Consider the following 19,910-nt stretch of genomic DNA (forward strand, 5'->3'; position numbering starts at 1 on the left):
AGGGCTTGGCAGAGGCGGGAGAGGGTTTCTGTTCCTGGGAACTGGCTGATTTCTGCAGCCTTTTTCCTCTCGCTCTGTCACGGGGCAGAAATGAGGAACCTTTTGCCCGCTTGTCCACGAAAAGACTGCGCCAGATAATACGGCGTCTTCTCATGTTGAGAGGCGACCTGGGGTACAAACGTGGAATTCCCAGCTGTTGCCGTGGCCACCAGGTCTGAAAGACCGACCCCAAATAACTCCTCCCCTTAATAAAGCAATACTTCCAAATGCCGTTTGGAATACGCCTCTGACCTGACCACTGACGTGTCCATAACCCTCTACTGGTAGAAATGGACAACGCGCTTAGACTTGATGCCAGTCGGCAAATATTCCGCTGTGCATCACGCATATATAGAAATGCATCTTTTAAATGCTCTATAGGCAAAAATATACTGTTCCTATCTAGGGTATCATTATTTTCAGTCAGGGAATCCGACCACGCCAACCCAGCACTGCACATCCAGGCTGAGGCGATTGCTGGTCGCAGTATAACACCAGTATGTGTGTAAATACCTTTTAGGATACCCTCCTGCTTTCTATCAGCAGGATCCTTAAGGGCGGCCATCTCAGGCGAAGGTAGAGCCCTTACAAGCGTGTGAGCGCTTTATCCACCCTAGGGGGTGTTTCCCAACGCACCCTAACCTCTGGCGGGAAAGGATATAATGCCAATAACATTTTAGAAATTATCAGTTGTTATCGGGGGAAACCCACGCATCATCACACACCTCATTTAATTTCTCAGATTCAGGAAAACTACAGGTAGTTTTTCCTCACCGAACATAATACCCCTTTTTTTGGTGGTACTCGTATTATCAGAAATGTGTAAAACATTTTTCATTGCCTCAATCATGTAACGTGTGGCCCTACTGGAAGTCACATTCGTCTCTTCACCGTCGACACTGGAGTCAGTATCCGTGTCGGCGTCTATATCTGCCATCTGAGGTAACAGGCGCTTTAGAGCCCCTGACGGCCTATGAGACGTCTGGACAGGCACAAGCTGAGTAGCCGGCTGTCTCATGTCAACCACTGTCTTTTATACAGAGCTGACACTGTCACGTAATTCCTTCCAACAGTTCATCCACTCAGGTGTCGACCCCCTAGGGGGTGACATCACTATTACAGGCAATCTGCTCCGTCTCCACATCATTTTTCTCCTCATACATGTCGACACAAAAGTACCGACATACAGCACACACACAGGGAATGCTCTGATAGAGGACAGGACCCCACTAGCCCTTTGGGGAGACAGAGGGAGAGTTTGCCAGCACACACCAGAGCGCTATATATATACAGGGATAACCTTATATAAGTGTTTTTCCCCTTATAGCTGCTGTATAGTTAATACTGCGCCTAATTAGTGCCCCCCTCTCTTTTTTAACCCTTTCTGTAGTGTAGTGACTGCAGGGGAGAGCCAGGGAGCTTCCCTCCAACGGAGCTGTGAGGGAAAATGGCGCCAGTGTGCTGAGGAGATAAGGCCGCCGATAAGGGGGCGGAGCCTATTACCCGTTTTTCTATGTATTCTGGCAGGGGTTAAATGCATCCATATAGCCCAGGAGCTATATGTGATGCATTTTTTGCCATCCAAGGTGTTTTTATTGCGTCTCAGGGCGCCCCCCCCCCAGCGCCCTGCACCCTCAGTGACCGAAGTGTGAAGTGTGCTGAGAGCAATGGCGCACAGCTGCAGTGCTGTGCGCTACCTTGTTGAAGACAGGACGTCTTCTGCCGCCGATTTTCCGGACCTCTTCTGCCTTCTGGCTCTGGTAAGGGGGCCGGCGGCGCGGCTCTGGGACCCATCCAAGCTGGGCCTGTGATCGTCCCTCTGGAGCTAATGTCCAGTAGCCTAAGAAGCCCAATCCACTCTGCACGCAGGTGAGTTCGCTTCTTCTCCCCTTAGTCCCTCGATGCAGTGAGCCTGTTGCCAGCAGGTCTCACTGAAAATAAAAAACCTAAACTAAAACTTTCACTAAGAAGCTCAGGAGAGCCCCTAGTGTGCACCCTTCTCGTTCGGGCACAGAGATCTAACTGAGGCTTGGAGGAGGGTCATGGGGGGAGGAGCCAGTGCACACCAGATAGTCCTAAAGCTTTCTTTAGATGTGCCCAGTCTCCTGCGGAGCCGCTATTCCCCATGGTCCTTACGGAGTCCCCAGCATCCACTTAGGACGTTAGAGAAATATATATATATATATATATATATATATATATATATATATATATATATACACACATACATACATACATACATACATACATACAGAGAGAGAGAGACACACACACACACACACACACACACACACACACACACACACACACACACAGAGTGAGGGAGGGAGACAGTCAGACATAGAGGGATAAAGAAAAAGGATACCTAAATTGCACTAGGTTAAGATTATAAACTCTTTGGAGATGATACTAATATTAATAATATCCAATACTTAAAATTAAAATAATAATATTTTCAGGCTGCTGTTTCCCCAATAAAACGCATTACTGTCGCCGAAAAACGATTTGAACTGGCCAATGTCAAATCCGGTCACTTGACGGCATCAAGATACGTAAGAGCATCTATTAAAGGATGAATTATAGTTGTACTATGTGGGCAATGTTTTAATTATTTTATTGATATTAAATTGTTTTACAAATGTACATCTATGTTTAGGGCTAATTGGTTTGGGTGCACTCAGAAATACAGTTTAAGGAATAATCAGCACACTGACATTTTTCAATAAGGTACGTACATCCAACCAAGGTAAGAAATAATACATGTCCTATACTGGCGAACAACCAATGCCCTATGCTGGAGAACAACCAATTCCCTATGCTGGAAAACAACCAATGACCCATGACTTAAGGTATATATATGAAGTAATCAGAGTATATCATTCATTGTGACACCAGGATAGCTGGTACGACTGGGCAGACAATAACTGCACTGTACCGTGTATGCAATCACAGTTCTACTTCACTGTCACTCACTCATATCTGGTCATACAGATACATATATGTATGGACAGGCTGAACACAATAGGGGGTAGAACATGATCACCATCTGCATGGCCACTTTTACAGCATGAACCTGGGAAGTACAGTCTTTACCAATAAATGGTTTCCAAGGGGCATCCATAAATCACAAGGCCTTTCACTGTACCTGCCTTTCACTAAGGCACATGGAATTAAGCAGTGTAAACTAAATACAATACAGCTTTATACAGTCAAACGTGTAGCTGCTCTAGAGGAGCAGTACTTATGACAGGTGACTCTTCAGTACTGAATGGCAGTTGTAGTTTAAGAACAGAAATAGAAAAACTGTCTTCCCTCAATAGGTGGAAGCTGCGAGGAATAAACATCACAAATAGGAGACATCAAGCATCAGCCAATCTATGACGCTTCTACAAGATAATCAGAAACTAGATTTGGCAATACAAATGGATTTGGGAGAAAAGGTAAGGTTAGAACTGCACTTTTTCCTCCAAAAATATTAATGTACATGGGCACACACTTACATTGTAGAGTAAGATAGGTTTGTAGTCTGATTTACTGTCATTATGCTTAATAGGCTGAGCTGCACACTTTTATTAGTTACCACAATATGCAACAATCTTAGGTGACTGCAGTGTGAAAGCGGTCTAAATAATGCAATTAACTTACATCTCGTTCTGTAACCAGTTGGTCAGACAGCTCTCTTTCACGTGACAGTTCACACTCCAGTCTTTCCACGTGTTGTCTCAGCTGGGTTGTCTCTTTCTCCAGTATGGAGGTTATCTTAAGCAATTCCTCCTTTTCTTTCATTGTTTTTTCTATTTTTATCTGAAAATATACAGCCCAGCTGATCAATAACAAGCAAAACTAAGCAGTAAGTTAAACGCATGTATTCTTAAGTTGTCTACAACCTACACAATGTAGGCAAACATCCTGCGGTGTGAATTCATATTCATTATGTATCAACCCTACCAAATCACTAGGATTCAGTCTAGGGCACAAGCTGCCGCTCGCTATCATCTATCTAATACAGTCTATAAAATAACAGTTAGAGTTCCCTGGGATTGAGACAACTGACTTACTTGCGGCCCATGTAAAGGCTTGTAAATTATTTCCCTCTTCTAGGTATAAAGAAATGTCTCTTAATATTTTACACAGGACATATTTATCGCCGCATAGAAGGTGCCTGATAGGACTAGCTGACACGCATGCATGTTGGAAATGTGGCGCTCCCCAGGCAGACCTATATCACTGCCTGTGGACCTGCCCTATGGTTAGACAGTTCTGGATAAATATAAGGAACTACTTGACGGCTAACCTGGTGAACTATTGGAGATTGTGCCCAGAATGGGCGCTTTTCTGTATTTTCTCACCGGACCAATGTCTCTCTCAGGGAAGTAGAAAGCTGCTGCTGGCAGTTAGTATAGCGGCCAGGTAGGCTATTCTGCAAGTGTGGATTGCTAGAGATCCACCTACACTATCATTATTTATTTAAGGCCAAATTATTTTATCTCTTTAGGATGGAGTGGATAGGAATTTTGCTAGAAAAAGATACTAAGATACAGAGATTTTTTGAAGTATGGGAGAGCTATATAACGACCTTGTCGACAGCGGTTAGGGTGCAGCTCCATAACTCCTTGTCTAATACAGAATAGTTTTTAACTAGAACGGTTGCGAGGGATCCGCCGATTGTGCTTTAGAACTGATCGTCATTCTGGGCTCTGTGGACGGCTGGGGGGGGAGATGGCGTACGGACACGGGTGTTTTTTTTTGTTGTTTTTTTTTGTCATCTTGGCCTGCATATGTCTGGATCAGCTGAATGGACTAGATTTTAAATCAATGGATACTGATGCCTCCAGAGACATGCTCCATACAAACGTGATATTATTGTTCTTACTATAACTGATATGTCTCTTGACTGAGGACTCAATTGTATTCTTATCTGTTCCCTTCTCGCATTTACCCTTCCAACATAGGTTTGACCTAATGTGAATGTTTATGTATGTAACACATATATTGCTTCAATAAAAATATGTTGAAAATAAATAAATAATTAACAGTTAGAGGCTGATCGGTTACTATGGGCAACTTCTCCACATTATCTAATGTTTGATACATCTCCCCCTTAGTGTCAAGAACACTTTTAGGCCCAATTATGCCATGATGGTGCAGTCTCACGCACTACGTAGTAATATCAAATTGTAATTCTGTTTCAAGCTATGCAGTTGGAAGACCTAGTGCATACTTGTGTAGAAGTTAAGCTAAGCCATTTTTAATGCAGGACAATTGTGGCACAACACAGCAAATGTCCAGCCAGGCATTGTGCCAAAGTAGTGGGAATGTATTGTAAAAACGTCAACAAGTCAAACTGCAAATTATGATGGGAATGTATTTATATTGAGTAAGACATTTTTATGTGGTCAATAAATGTTAAGTTGATATAAATTTATTACATGCAAAAATAACTATGAAATAATGAGAAGGTTGCCAGGTAAAACAAACATATACAGCCTATGCTGGGGCGAGAGGATTCATTCAATAGTGCCTGCTTGGCAGGGGTGGAGGGTAATGCAGGGGGTGCAATCTTTTTGTCCCGCTAGGTTTCCCATTCATTCGTATTAATATTTTTTTTAAAAAAAATTTTGGGGGGGGGGGGATTTTTTAAAATGATGTATTTAATTATTCAGAAAACTACAGATGACAATACACACATAAACAGTGTGTAACACAGATATTTGCTTCTTCCTTGTTTTTCAACTTAACACAGGGCTGGGGTAAGGGTAGGCTAAGGAAAGAGGAGGATAGAGCAAATAGATAGTTTTTATCCCATGTACATTTTGTATTACAGTTCAGGAGAGCTCCAGCCAATGGAAGGAACACATTAGCGGCATTAAACTAGTGGTTGTGGAGGTTTAATGACAATATGTAGAGAATAAAGGATTTGAATGCAGGATAACCCACAGTCTGGTTGTCACTCTTGACTCTGCCCTTTGCTTTAGTTTAAAATCTGGTCTCTTGCAGTACTGTCACCTCCATAATAGCTAGATGACCCCATGCACTAGAACAATTATGCTCTATTTCAGCCCAATTCGGGCATTCCGGCTGTATAAAAATGGGTGAAATCGGGCATTTTGGCTGTGTATCCGATCTGATCCGATGTGTGGCCCCGCAAGAGTGACCCCACTTAACCTCGCGGTCTACCGCAGACCGCAAAGTTCCCACCATTGGATACAATGGAGCGCCTATGCGCTACATTGTATCTCCAGTGCGCCGCCTGACTGACAGCTCAGGCGCGCACAGCCAATCAGGAGAGTGCCATGACGTGTCGCTCCCTGATTGGCTGAAGGGACCCTCTTTGACAGCAGTCACGGGGGGGTCCCATGTGTAAACATGGGACCCCTTTCAGTGCGTGGATCAGGTTTTTATTTTTTTTATTTTGCCAAGTACGTGGATTACAAACAGAAGAGGACAGATCTACACTGGATTGTTGTGAGTATAATTTTATTTACAGGTACCCCTGGATTCTACTGGAGAAGAGGACCGACTACTTCGTGTCAACATAGGTAAGTATGTGTGTATGTTGGTGTGCATGTATGTAATAAAGTTGTACTATCATGGTGTGTGTGTTTTGTTTTTATTTGGGTATTTTTTTGTAGTAGAACTACAGGTACCAGCGGGCCTGTTTTCCCCCCGCATGCTGGTACTTGTGGTTCTCCAAGTACCAGCTTGCGGGGGAGGCTTGCTGGGACTTGTAGTTCTGCTACAAAAAACAATATTCTCTTTTTTTTTTTTTTTTTACACAAAAGGCTATCAGCCCCCCATACGCCGCCCTTGGATGGGGGGGGGACAGCCTCTGGCTTTACCCCTGTCCCTTGGGTGGCTGGAGGGGGGGACCCCTTGATTTAAGTGGTCCCCACTCCTCCAGGGTACCCCAGCCAGGGGTGACTAGTTGGGGCTTTAATGCCACGGCCGCAGGGACCGGTATAAAAAAAAGTGTCCCCCGGCTGTGGCATTATCTCTCTGGCTAGTGGAGCCCGGTGCTGGTGTTAAAAATACGGGGGACCCCTACGTTTTTTGTCCCCAGTATTTTTTGCACCAGGACCAGGCGCAGAGCCCGATGCTGGTTGTTAAAATACGGGGGAACCCCTGTCATTTTTCCACCCGTATTTTTACAACCAGTACCGGCTCAAAGAGCCAGAGGCTGGTTATGCTTAGGAGGGGGGACCCCACGCAATTTTTTTCAGGAATTTTACTTTCAACACCCCTTCTAAATGAAAAACATGCACTGATCTCTCCATATTTTTGTAGTCCGTAAAAAAAAAAATATTCTTTAAAAAAATCTATTAAATAATACTTGTGGCTCATAAATAGACAAACCAAGTACATAATCCCTGCAAATATAAATAGATATGCTATTAGCAATTAAAAAAGCACAAAAAAAAACATGTTTTTAACATTTTTTATTAGATCACGACAGAAAAATGAGGCGGAATGAAATTGACGAAATGACTGTCGAAAAGCACTGTTGTCGAATCGACATTCTTCAATTGAATATACTTTTGTCGAAAAGCCGCATTTTTAACATTGCAGACATGTCGAATTGAAAAAATGTCGAATTGCAAAAAGTCGAAAATGAAACGGCAGTTTTTTTGTCGAAAAGTACTGTATTGAATTGTCGAATCCAATTCGACAGGTTGTGTCGAAAATGCCCCGTTTTTCGACAATTGCGGCAATTCGACCGCAATTGAACATACCCCTGAGACTGCAAAGTTGTTTGATCCACTGAAAGAATTCCACTACTGAGGAATCTATTTTGTGGGACAATTCATAACATTATTACCACCTGCCGCTGGTGATATTTATCTTGCTTTGTATTTATGTTGGAGTGTGGGATGACACTGCTACACCTACGGGCCCCTCGGCAGCTTTGAGTGCGCACTTGTCTTATTTACATTGTTTTTGGTGTGTACCAATCTGATAGTGCTCAGTGTACTGGTTACGCAGTCATGTCTCGAATTGCTGCTTCTCTTTTCAGTACACAGGGGTAAACTTACTAAGATGAGAGTTTTATTTAAGATGGGATGTTGCCCATAGCAACCATTCAGTTTCTACTTCTCATTTATCCAGCAACTTCTAGAAGATAATACCTGGAATCTGATTAGTTGCTATGGGCAAACACCCCATCTTAAATAGCACCGCCATCTTAGGAAATTTACCCCATAATGACTGTGTGTTTTTGGACTTAATTATAAATGTTTTAATAAGCTGTTACTTTGGATATGCTAGCTCTATTATATATATATATATATATATATATATACACACATACATACACACACACATACATATATACACATACATATATACAGACACACACATATATACATACATCTACACACACCCCTCAGACTTTCCCTTTATGGTGAATTTGACTGTTCATTCCTGAATACTTCAGACAAAGCGTTTCTATTTAGTGCCATAAATGGCAATTAGTGAAATGTAATAAAATAGAAAAACATACCATTAAGGCCTTCGGTTTCAGATTTACAGCCTTTGCTTAGCCCTCTGGTGCTAGGATACCATTACAGACACATGCCGAGCAGCAATAGGATGGAGCTAGAGTCACATTTGTTGGGATTTGTTTATCCTGCTCCTAAAACATCCCTTTTCAGATGTTAAAAGCACAGTTACATTAATGCAGAATGACTCAATTGCGGACTTTAATTATGTTGTGGTTTATGAAATGTTGTACCCAAGGTTACTAAGTCATTACTTTCCTATCTAGAAAGGTAATGACAAAACTACTAGGTACAAAAAATATGTAACTGCAATTAATGATTGTCCGTACACGAGACTGGGGACATAAAGTGGAGTCTTTTTAAACTTGAAAATTGCATAATTTTGAATAAGGGGAATAATTAACATGTTGGAAAGATGTAGTTGCAAAGTACATGTTAGAAGACATAACTGTGACTAAGCCTGTCCCCACGCTCTATGAGTAGACGCATTATGCATTTCGCAGACGTAAAATCAGTAGGTGCGTCATACACCTCTGGATAAGTCACCTCTAACTAGACTGCCTGATGACACATTTGCCAAATCTCTTTCGATTATTTTAAATATTTCTTTCTCATGTTCATAATAAAGTTCCCCTTTATTGCAAGGGTACATCTTATACATTCATCAGATTAATTTGCATCTATAAAAGTAACATAGAAGTGCTGTATTGGTCTGACAGAGCAATAAGCATTCATGTTAAAGTTGTGGGTGAGTAAATATAACTTACTGTATGCATCAGAGACCAGTAAACCAGAGATAATAAGGAACCTCAGCTAACAGGCATTAGCAGCAATAGGTTTAGGGGTATATGCAATTACCGGCGAATCGCGCAATTTTTCGGCCGTTTTTTAATTCGACACAATTCGACTGTCGAATTCCGGCAAGTGGGTGCCGGAATTCAACATATTCAATAAAAAACGGATTCAACAGTCCCGCTGTCTAAAAACGGCCGATTTGACGGATTTTGATCCGATTTTTAAAAAACGGGGAAAAACGGTAAAAAACCCGAAAAAAAATTGCGTGGGGTCCCCCCTCCAAAGCATAACCAGCCTCGGGCTCTTCGAGCCGGTCCTGGTTCTAAAAATCCAGGGGAAAAACTGACAGGTTGATCCCGCGGTGGCTATGCTGACCGACGGGATCCCCAGCGGCGGTCACGCATACCCAACCCGTATAATCATATGGAATATTATCACATATGAAAAAGTAGCACAGCAAATGAATTGGTAACATACCTCAAGAAGTCCAGCCTTAGTTGTCACCACCAACATGTCTGAATGACCTTCATCTTCCATGGTTAACAGCTCATCTATCGGAGAAGTTGCCCGGAACTGGAAAGGGGTGCTAGCCCCGCGTATTTCTCCCTTATGTGTCACATAACAGAACTGGTAAAACTCGCCATCATCGTTAGGAAGGTAGTATCCTAAAGAACAAAAAAAAAAAACAAGATAGTATTTCTACTAACCAGTTGTAGCAATTTATATCTCAGCTCTAATTCAAAGGATTTCAAATCAGTGCATTTAGGAGAGAGGTTTGTATTTGGTATAATGATGTGGCATTCGTTTTAGGAGGGTCAGCAAATTCGGTTTAGGAGGGCCACCACAGAAAGAAAGTCCATCAAATGTGTAAGAATAGCACAGGAAGCTAGGAAAGGGATGCTGTTACGTGGCCGGCGCACAGGATCCCAGCGGTCAGCATACCTACACGAGGATCCCGAAGACTCACAATGCCGCCAGCCACAATACTGGCTAACAGGGGCTATTCCCACTTGTGAGTGTCCACGACACCCATAGAGTGGGAATAGAACCTGTGGCAAGCGCAACAAGCCACCGAGCCCGTAAGGGGCTGCGTTGCGCTTGCCCCCCCACTGGCATTCTGGCGGCCGGGATCCTGGCGATGGTATACTGACCGCAGGGATTCCGTGCGCCGGCCACGTAACTTCAACCCCTAGGAAATATAGCAGGGTTCACTACACACAGATATTCCTTCCAACAAGGTTGTAAGTAATCATAAAAAAACTTAAGTGAATTCAAAAGGGGGTGTAGTTGGAACCCCGGTGGTCGGAATCCCGACGCCAGAATCCATGCCAGAATATGGGCAGCGCTGCCACAGCTATTCCCACTCCTGGGTGTCCAAGACACCCATGGAGTGGGAATAAAACCTGTGGCGAGCAAAGCGAGCCACCAAGGAGCTACGTTCCGCTCACCCCCTACCGGCATTCTATCAGTCGAGATTTCAGCATTCGTATTTTAACAGTCAGGATTCCGACCACCGGGATTCCATACCCAACCCTTCAAAAGTACATTTCATTACTTAGCAGGGCCAAACACATCTACAGTGGCATGTCAAATAATTTCATATAAAATCTCCTAAAAAATTTAAGTTTCCACAAATTTGGTTTAAGTGTTGTGACATAAATGCTACGTCTAATTTTGAAACTCTTAATTGGCTGCAATCTCATCTAGTTCAAGACACAATGTTATGTGCAGATGACAGATGTAAGTTAACAAAAATAAGATTTTACTTACCGGTAAATCTATTTCTCGTAGTCCGTAGTGTATGCTGGGGACTCCGTAAGGACCATGGGGAATAGACGGGCTCCGCAGGAGACAGGGCACTTTAAGAAAGAATTAGGACTACTGGTGTGCACTGGCTCCTCCCTTTATGCCCCTCCTCCAGACCTCAGTTAAGGAAACTGTGCCCGGAAGAGTTGACAGTACAAGGAAAGGATTTTGGAATCCAGGGTAAGACTCATACCAGCCACACCAATCACACCGTATAACTCGTGATAAACTTACCCAGTTAACAGTATGAACAACAACAGAGCATCAGACAAACCTGATGCAACCATAACATAACCCTTATTTAAGCAATAACTATATACAAGTATTGCAGAAGAAGTCCGCACTTGGGACGGGCGCCCAGCATCCACTACGGACTACGAGAAATAGATTTACCGGTAAGTAAAATCTTATTTTCTCTAACGTCCTAGTGGATGCTGGGTACTCCGTAAGGACCATGGGGATTATACCAAAGCACCCAAACGGGCGGGAGAGTGCGGATGACTATGCAGCACCGAATGAGCAAACTCAAGGTCCTCCTCAGCCAGGGTATCAAACTTGTAGAACTTTGCAAAGGTGTTTGAACCCGACCAAGTAGCTGATCGGCAAAGCTGTAATGCCGAGACCCCTCGGGCAGCCGCCCAAGAAGAGCCCACCTTACTTGTGGAATGGGCTTTTACTGATTTTGGATGCGGCAATCCAGCCGCAGAATGAGCCTGCTGAATCGTGTTACAGATCCAGCGAGCAATAGTTTGCTTTGAAGCAGGAGCACCCAGCTTGTTGGATGCATACAGGGTAAACAGCGAGTCAGTTTTCCTGACTCCAGCCGTTCTGGCTACATAAATCTTCAAAGCAATAATTCATATGTTGTAGCGCTCAACCTGTGCGAATGTGTAAATGATGATGCTGTGAAACTAGAATTCTGAAAAATAATTCAAGGTTTATTATTGTTAATAAAGGACACAAACATATATTTCGTGTACATGCATTCAGAAATTATGAATGTATGGTTTGAAAAAATTATATGTATACATATATATGATCGAGATTATATATATATATATATATATATATATATATATATATATATATATATATATATATATATATTGCTTGGAAAGACTGTATATATATATATATATATATCAAGGGAAAAAAATGTTGAAAAACCGTACAGGCTGAAAAAAAGGAGGTAATTTAAAAAGAAATGGAAAAAAATGAAGAAAAAATGAAAAAAATGAAAAAAAAAAAAAAAAAATCAAAGGAAAACAGAGGAATTGTCTCTTTGGCTGTGACCCAGCTGATTAAGTTATTTAAATAGTTGTGCAGCATTCAAAGTCATTCACATATTAGTCAGCGGCGTCCCGCTGACTATACGGTTCGAGCAGGCTGATGGTGACTTGCTTAACGGTGATTGCGGTGTTTCCCCGGGGTTCTGGGTGCGCCTGGTGCGGGGAGGGTAAGGGGACAGGGAGTACCGGACTGTGTATGCCCCGTGGGAGGACGCACTCACCCTGTCCTGGTTCGGACAGTGATAGAGGATCCAGCCACCACAGGGATTGAACTAGCGGTGATCGGCAGTGTAGGCTTGTTTAGAGCCGTCACTGCGCTTCGTCCGCCGGGCCCGGAGCTGCTACCTCTCTCTCCCCCCTCCTACGCTGGTCGACTCGGCAATACACCCCACCGGCTTACCTTCCTCCTTCTGATGTTTCTCCGTCGCTGGTGTCTGCTTCCGGGTAGGGGAATCACGTGATCCCCGCTCGGCAATGTTCTGCAGGATTTCTACGGCTCGTGCTGTCAGTGCAGTTTCAATGTGAATGAGGTAGTTTGAAGGTATAGGCCCAACGCGTTTCAACCCTCTAGGGGTCTTCTTCCAGGGATGTGTAGGTAATGTTCATGGATCGGGTCTCCCTTAAAAAGGGGGATTGATTCAATCTCATTGGTTTGCATGTCAGTATCCGCCTCCTTTTGGTTTTGTCCGTTCCTTATTGGTCTAACTGGACTTCAATCAAGTTGGATTGACATTGATGGGTGCTTGGAGTGTGATCACAGTATGGGATGAGAGAGAAATATCACTTGGATATTGTTTTTGGTTGGTATAGAATGTTGATAATCGTGTTATCAATTCTAACTTGGTGGGTGATGTATTTCACACTCCCCCGCTTGTCATCATTTATAATATAAGATGAATGAAGAATAAAATTATACATCTAAATGTACATAAAGTGTAATAGATTGAAAGTATAAGTGAACATATATGTAAATAAAATTATAAATAGAAAATGGAAATAAAAATATTAATAATGAAAATGAGAGTAAAAGAAGAAATTAGATGTAAAGATAAGAATAAATAAAAAAAAAAAAAAAATCTTCAAAGACCTGACTACATCTAGTAACTTGGAATCCTCCAAGTCATGAGTAGCCGCAGGCACAATAGGTTGGTTCAAATGAAAGGATGACACCACCTTCATCAGAAATAGCGGACGAGTCCGTAACTCTGCCCTGTCCATATGGAAAACCAGATAGGGGCTTTTACATGACAAAGCCGCCAATTCAGACACACGCCTAGCCGAAGCTAAGGCCAATAGCATGACCACTTTCCACGTGAGATATTTTAACTCCACGGTCTTCAGTGGCTCAAACCAGTGAGATTTCAGGAAACTCAACACCACGTTAAGATCCCAGGGTGCCACTGGTGGCACAAAAGGGGGCTAAATATGCAGCACTCCCTTTACAAACGTCTGAACTTCAGGAAGAGAACCTAGATCCTTTTGAAAGAAAATGGATAGGGCCGAAATCTGGACCTTAATGGACCCTAATTTTAAGACAATAGTCACTCCCGCCTGTAGGAAGTACAGGAAACGGCCCAGTTGGAATTCCTCTGTAGGGGCCTTCCTGGCCTCACACCAAGGAACATATTTTCACCATATACGGTGATAATGTTTTGCTGTCACGTCCTTCCTAGCCTTTATCAGCGTAGGAATAACCTCATCCGGAATGCCTTTTTCCGCTAGGATCCGGCGTTCAACCAACATGCCGTCAAACGCAGCCGCGGTAAGTCTTGGAACAGACAGGGCCCCTGTTGCAACAGATCCTGTCTGAGAGGCAGAGGCCATGGGTCCTCTGTGAGCATTTCTAGCAGTTCCGGATACCAAGCCCTTCTTGGCCAATCCGGAACAATGAGTATTGTTCTCACTCCTCTTTTTCTTACGATTCTCAGCACCTTGGGTATGAGAGGAAGAGGATGAAACACATAAACCGACTGGAACACCCACGGTGTCACTAGTGCGTCCACAGCTATCGCCTGAGGGTCTCTTGACCTGGCGCAATACCTTTGTAGCTTTTTGTTGAGGCGGGATGCCATCATGTCCACCTGTGGCAGTTCCCATCGATTTGTAATCTGTGTGAAGACTTCTTGATGAAGTCCCCACTCTCCCGGGTGGAGGTCGTGCCTGCCGAGGAAGTCTGCTTCCCAGTTGTCCACTCCCGGAATGAACACTGCTGACAGTGCTTGCACGTGATTCTCCGCCCAGCGAAGAATTCTGGTGGCTTCTGCCATTGCCACCCTGCTTCTTTTGCCGCCCTGGCGGTTTACATGAGCCACTGCGGTGATGTTGTCTGACTGAATCAGCACCGGTTGGTTGCGAAGCAGAGGCTCCGCTTGACTCAGGGCGTTGTATACGGCCCTTAGTTCCAGGATATTGATGTGCAGACAAGTCTCTTGACTTGACCACAGCCCCTGGAAGTTTCTTCCCTGAGTGACTGCCCCCCACCCTCGGAGGCTTGCATCCGTGGTCACCAGGACCCAGTCCTGTATGCCGAACCTGCGGCCCTCGAGAAGGTGAGCACTCTGCAGCCACCACAGAAGAGACACCCTGGCCCTGGGGGATAGGGTGATCAGCCGATGCATCTGAAGATGCGATCCGGACCACTTGTCCAACAGATCCCACTGAAAGGTCCTCGCATGGAACCTGCCGAAGGGAATGGCTTCGTATGATGCCACCATCTTTCCCAGGACTCGCGTGCATAGATGCACCGACACCTGTTTTGGTTTTAAGAGGTCTCTGACCAGAGTCACGAGCTCCTGGGCCTTCTCCTCCGGGAGAAACACCTTCTTCTGGTCTGTGTCCAGAATCATGCCCAGGAAGGGCAGACTCGTCGTAGGAATCAGCTGCGACTTTGGAATATTCAGAATCCAGCCGTGCTGTTGTAACACCTCCCGAGAGTGTGCTACGCTGATCAGCAACTGCTCTCTGGACCTCGCCTTTATGAGGAGATCGTCCAAGTATGGGATAATTGTAACTCCTTGCTTTCGCAGAAGCACCATCTGCCATTACCTTGGTAAATATTCTCGTTGCCGTGGACAGACCAAACGGCAACGTCTGGAATTGGTAATGACAGTCCTGTACCACAAATCTGAGGTACTCCTGATGAGGTGGATAAATGGGGACATGCAGGTAAGCATCCTTTATGTCCAGAGACACCATAAAATCCCCCTCTTCCAGGCTTGCAATGACCGCCCTGAGCGATTCCATCTTGAACTTGAACCTTTTCAGGTAAATGTTCAGGGATTTTAAATTCAATATGGGTCTGACCGAACCGTCCGGTTTCGGAACCACAAACATTGTGGAATAGTAACCCCTTCCCTGTTGAGGGAGGGGAACCTTTACCACCACCTGCTGGAGATATAATTTGTGAATTGCCGCTAACACTACTTCCCTTTCTATGGGGGAAGCTGGCAGGGCCGATTTGAGGTAACGGTGAGGGGGCATCACTTAGAATTCCAGCTTGTATCCCTGAGACACAATCTGTATAGCCCAGGGATCCACCCGTGAGCGAACCCACTGGTGGCTGAAATTTCGGAGACGCGCCCCCACCGCTCCTGGCTCCACCTGTGGAGCCCCAGCGTCATGCGGTGGATTTAGTGGAAGCCGGGGAGGACTTCTGTTCCTGGGAACTAGCTGTTTTGTGCAGCTTCTTTCCTCTACCCCTGCCTCTGGCAAGAAAGGACGCACCTCTGACTTTCTTGCCTCTTTGTGATCGAAAGGACTGCATTTGGTAATACGGTGCTTTCTTAGGTTGTGAGGGAATATATGGCAAAAAATTTGACTTCCCAGCCGTAGCTGTGGAAACTAGGTCCGAGAGACCGTCCCCAAACAATTCCTCACCCTTATAAGGTAAAACCTCCATGTGCTTTTTTGAGTCGGCATCACCTGTCCATTGCCGAGTCCACAGGACCCTTCTGGCAGAAATTGACATTGCATTTATTCTAGAGCCCAGTAGGAAAATGTCTCTCTGGGCATCCCTTATGTATAGGACAGCGTCTTTTATATGCCCCAGGGTCAGCAATATAGTATCCTTGTCCAAGGTATCAAGCTCCTCAGACAGAGTATCTATCCATGCTGCTATAGCACTACACATCCGGGCCGATGCAATTGCCGGCCTTAGTAGGGTACCTGAATGTGTATAAACGGACTTCAGGATACCTTCCTGCTTTCTATCCGCAGGATCTTTAAGGGCGGCTGTATCCTGTGACGGCAGGGCTACCTTCTTAGATAAGCGTGTCAAAGCTTTGTCTACCCTAGGGGAGGATTCCCAGCGTAACCTGTCCGTTGGCTGGAAAGGATACGCCATAAGTAACCGTTTGGAAATCTGCATTTTCCTATCAGGAGAATCCCAAGCTTTTTCACATAACTCATTTAACTCATGTGAAGGGGGGAAAGTCACTTCTTGCCTTTTCACCCCAAACATATAAACCCTCTTGGCAGGGACAGGGTTTTCCTCTGAGATGTGCAATACATCCTTCATTGCTATAATCATGTAGCGGATGGCTTTAGCCATTTTAGGCTGCAACTTTGCATCATCGCCATCGACACTGGAGTCAGAATCCGTGTCGATATCCGTGTCAACAATTTGGGATAGTGGGCGCTTCTGAGACCCTGACGGCCTCTGCGCTGTAGGATCAGGCATGGGTTGGGACCCTGACTGTCCCAAGGCATCAGCTTTATCCAACCTTTTATGCAAGGAGTTTACATTATCATTTAACACCTTCCACATATCCATCCAATCAGGTGTCGGCGGAGACACCACATTCATCTGCACCTGCTCTGCTTCCACATAGCCTTCCTCGTCAAACATGTCGACACAAGCGTACCGACACACCACACACACACACAGAGGATGCTCTATTTGAGGACAGAACCCCCACAAGGCCTTTTGGAGAGACAGAGAGAGAGTATGCCAGCACACACCCCAGTGCTATATGACCCAGGAATTACACAGTAACTTAGTGTTTACCCAGTAGCTGCTGTATATTACTGATATTGCGCTAAATTTATGTGCCCCCCCTCTCTTTTTACCCTCTTTCTACCGTGAATCTGCAGGGGAGAGCCTGGGGAGCTTCCTCTCAGCGGAGCTGTGGAGAGAAAATGGCGCTGGTGAGTGCTGAGGAAGAAGCCCCGTCCCCTCAGCGGCGGGCTTCTGTCCCGCGATTTTGTGTAAAATAATGGTGGGGGCTCATGCATATATACAGTGCCCAACTGTATATATGCCCTTTTATGCCAAGAGGTACTTAATTGCTGCCCAGGGCGCCCCCCCCTGCGCCCTGCACCCTACAGTGACCGGAGTGTGTGGGTTTGATGTGGGAGCAATGGCGCACAGCTGCAGTGCTGTGCGCTACCTCATATGAAGACTGGAGTCTTCTGCAGCCGCTTTTGACGTCTTCTTGCTTCACACGCCGGCTTCTGGCTCTGCGAGGAGGACGGCGGCGCGGCTCCGGGATCGGACGACCAAGGGTGCGTTCCTGTGTTCGATCCCTCTGGAGCTAATGGTTTCCAGTAGCCTAAGAAGCATGACCTATCCGCAGTTAGTAGGTCTGCTTCTCTCCCCTCAGTCCCACGTAGCAGAGAGCCTGTTGCCAGCAGATCTCTCTGAAAATAAAAAATTCTAACAAAATACTTTCTTATTCCCTTTCTATGGGGGAAGCTGGCAGGGCCGATTTGAGGTAACGGTGAGGGGGCATCACTTAGAATTCCAGCTTGTATCCCTGAGACACAATCTGTATAGCCCAGGGATCCACCCGTGAGCGAACCTACTGGTGGCTGAAATTTCGGAGACGTGCCCCCACCGCTCCTGGAGACACGCCCCCACCGCTGCCTACTTGCCACAGCAACCGTTTAAACAGTGTTCTAAAGAAAATCCAAAACAGATTTTATTTATATAGTGTGTATCTACTCAATCTTTGCTGACATGGGCTTTGAATTGTACATCCTACCATTCTTTTTAAGTACCATCTAGCGTTCTAATTTAAGGGAGTTCTAAAACAAAATATGGAGTCTATTTACTTAGCCTAGGATGGAAATAAAGTGGACGGAGATAAAGTACCAGCCAATCATCTCCTAACTGCAATGTCACATGCTGGGTTTGAAAAATTACAGGAGCTGGTTGGCTGGTACTTTATCTCTGTCCAAGACCCTATGTCGCTAATTCAGACCTGATCGCTGCGGGCGATCAGGCCTGAACTGAGCATGCGCAGGCGCCGCTGCTGCGACCCAGCACCCCTGTGCTGGGCATCCCCTCGCATGTCTGTGAAAGTGATCGTAGATGTGCTAAATTTTGCACATCTACGAACAAGTCTGAATTACCCCCTATATTACCTAAACAGAATGCTTTAAGAGCAGCTTCTGGCCAAAACACAGGTTTGTACCCCTCCACTGTCTGAAAAATCACCCATACAAACACAACAGTACTTAATATGAGCTCCTCTGTGCCCCCTGGGTTGGCTAATCTAGCTCTGTTTCTAAGTGACATAAGACCTTACAGAAGTGCATTTGAAATTCTATGGCTGGAAACATACTGTGCTCTAAGTAAGCAGCTACTGCAAGAAATATATAAAATAAAATAAATTAACTAGGTTTTACTAAGAACATCCGGAAGGAGGGCTGTGTAGAGAGGCCCTATGTAATCGGGATTTCTAGAGCTGCCGCACAATAGAGGAATTTGATGGATCAGTGGAACATGAAATGGCATTACTACTCCAGGAACCAGGTACTTTGGGTTGTATTAACACTAATATTTATTCTGGAATGCTGTGAGCCTCCTTAAACACTTTTTCTTTCTGCATACCTTGGGACGTTTTCACATCAGAAGCATTCTGCACAATCCCTAGGAACAGGGCACTTTAGCAGCAGCTATTCAAACATAAAAACTACAGTTTTTCTATCAACAGTGTATCAGGTTTGGGAACGTAAATGTTTAGCCTGGCGGATTTCAGAACACACCACATTCACAGGATCTCAGCAAAGAATCCCATCATTCCCATGTTCTTGGCAGTCTGACAGTCACAGATCGGCAAGGTCAAATCAGAACAAAGTATTTTATTTAAAAATGCAGCTGGATCCCCAGGTCACTTAAAATGCTATACAAAGGACTCACACACATTATCTGGAAGGTAGAACGTAATTACGATTACTTAACCTCAATACAATTTATGCTAAATATAAAAAAAAAATAAGAATTTACTTACCGATAATTCTATTTCTCGGAGTCCGTAGTGGATGCTGGGGTTCCTGAAAGGACCATGGGGAATAGCGGCTCCGCAGGAGACAGGGCACAAAAAAGTAAAGCTTTTACCAGATCAGGTGGTGTGCACTGGCTCCTCCCCCCATGACCCTCCTCCAGACTCCAGTTAGGTACTGTGCCCGGACGAGCGTACACAATAAGGGAGGCAATTTGAATCCCGGGTAAGACTCATACCAGCCACACCAATCACACCGTACA

The 19,910-nt window shown here is 44.7% G+C and overlaps 1 protein-coding gene across 3 annotated transcripts in view; it reads right to left on the reverse strand.

Annotated features, from left to right (window-relative positions):
• The window catches only part of TAX1BP1 (Tax1 binding protein 1), a 384,787-nt gene that overhangs the window by 145,751 nt on the left and 219,126 nt on the right, over positions 1 to 19,910 (reverse strand). For all 3 annotated transcript variants that reach the window (XM_063921979.1, XM_063921980.1, XM_063921981.1), the window contains 2 exons: positions 9,807 to 9,994; positions 3,685 to 3,843 (listed from right to left, as the gene is read on the reverse strand). In XM_063921979.1, the coding sequence (XP_063778049.1) occupies positions 3,685 to 3,843; positions 9,807 to 9,994 (347 nt within the window). The remainder of the gene's footprint in view (positions 1 to 3,684; positions 3,844 to 9,806; positions 9,995 to 19,910) is intronic.

The sequence above is a fragment of the Pseudophryne corroboree genome, chromosome 5 (assembly GCF_028390025.1).
Source record: "Pseudophryne corroboree isolate aPseCor3 chromosome 5, aPseCor3.hap2, whole genome shotgun sequence".
Lineage (NCBI taxonomy): Eukaryota > Metazoa > Chordata > Amphibia > Anura > Myobatrachidae > Pseudophryne > Pseudophryne corroboree.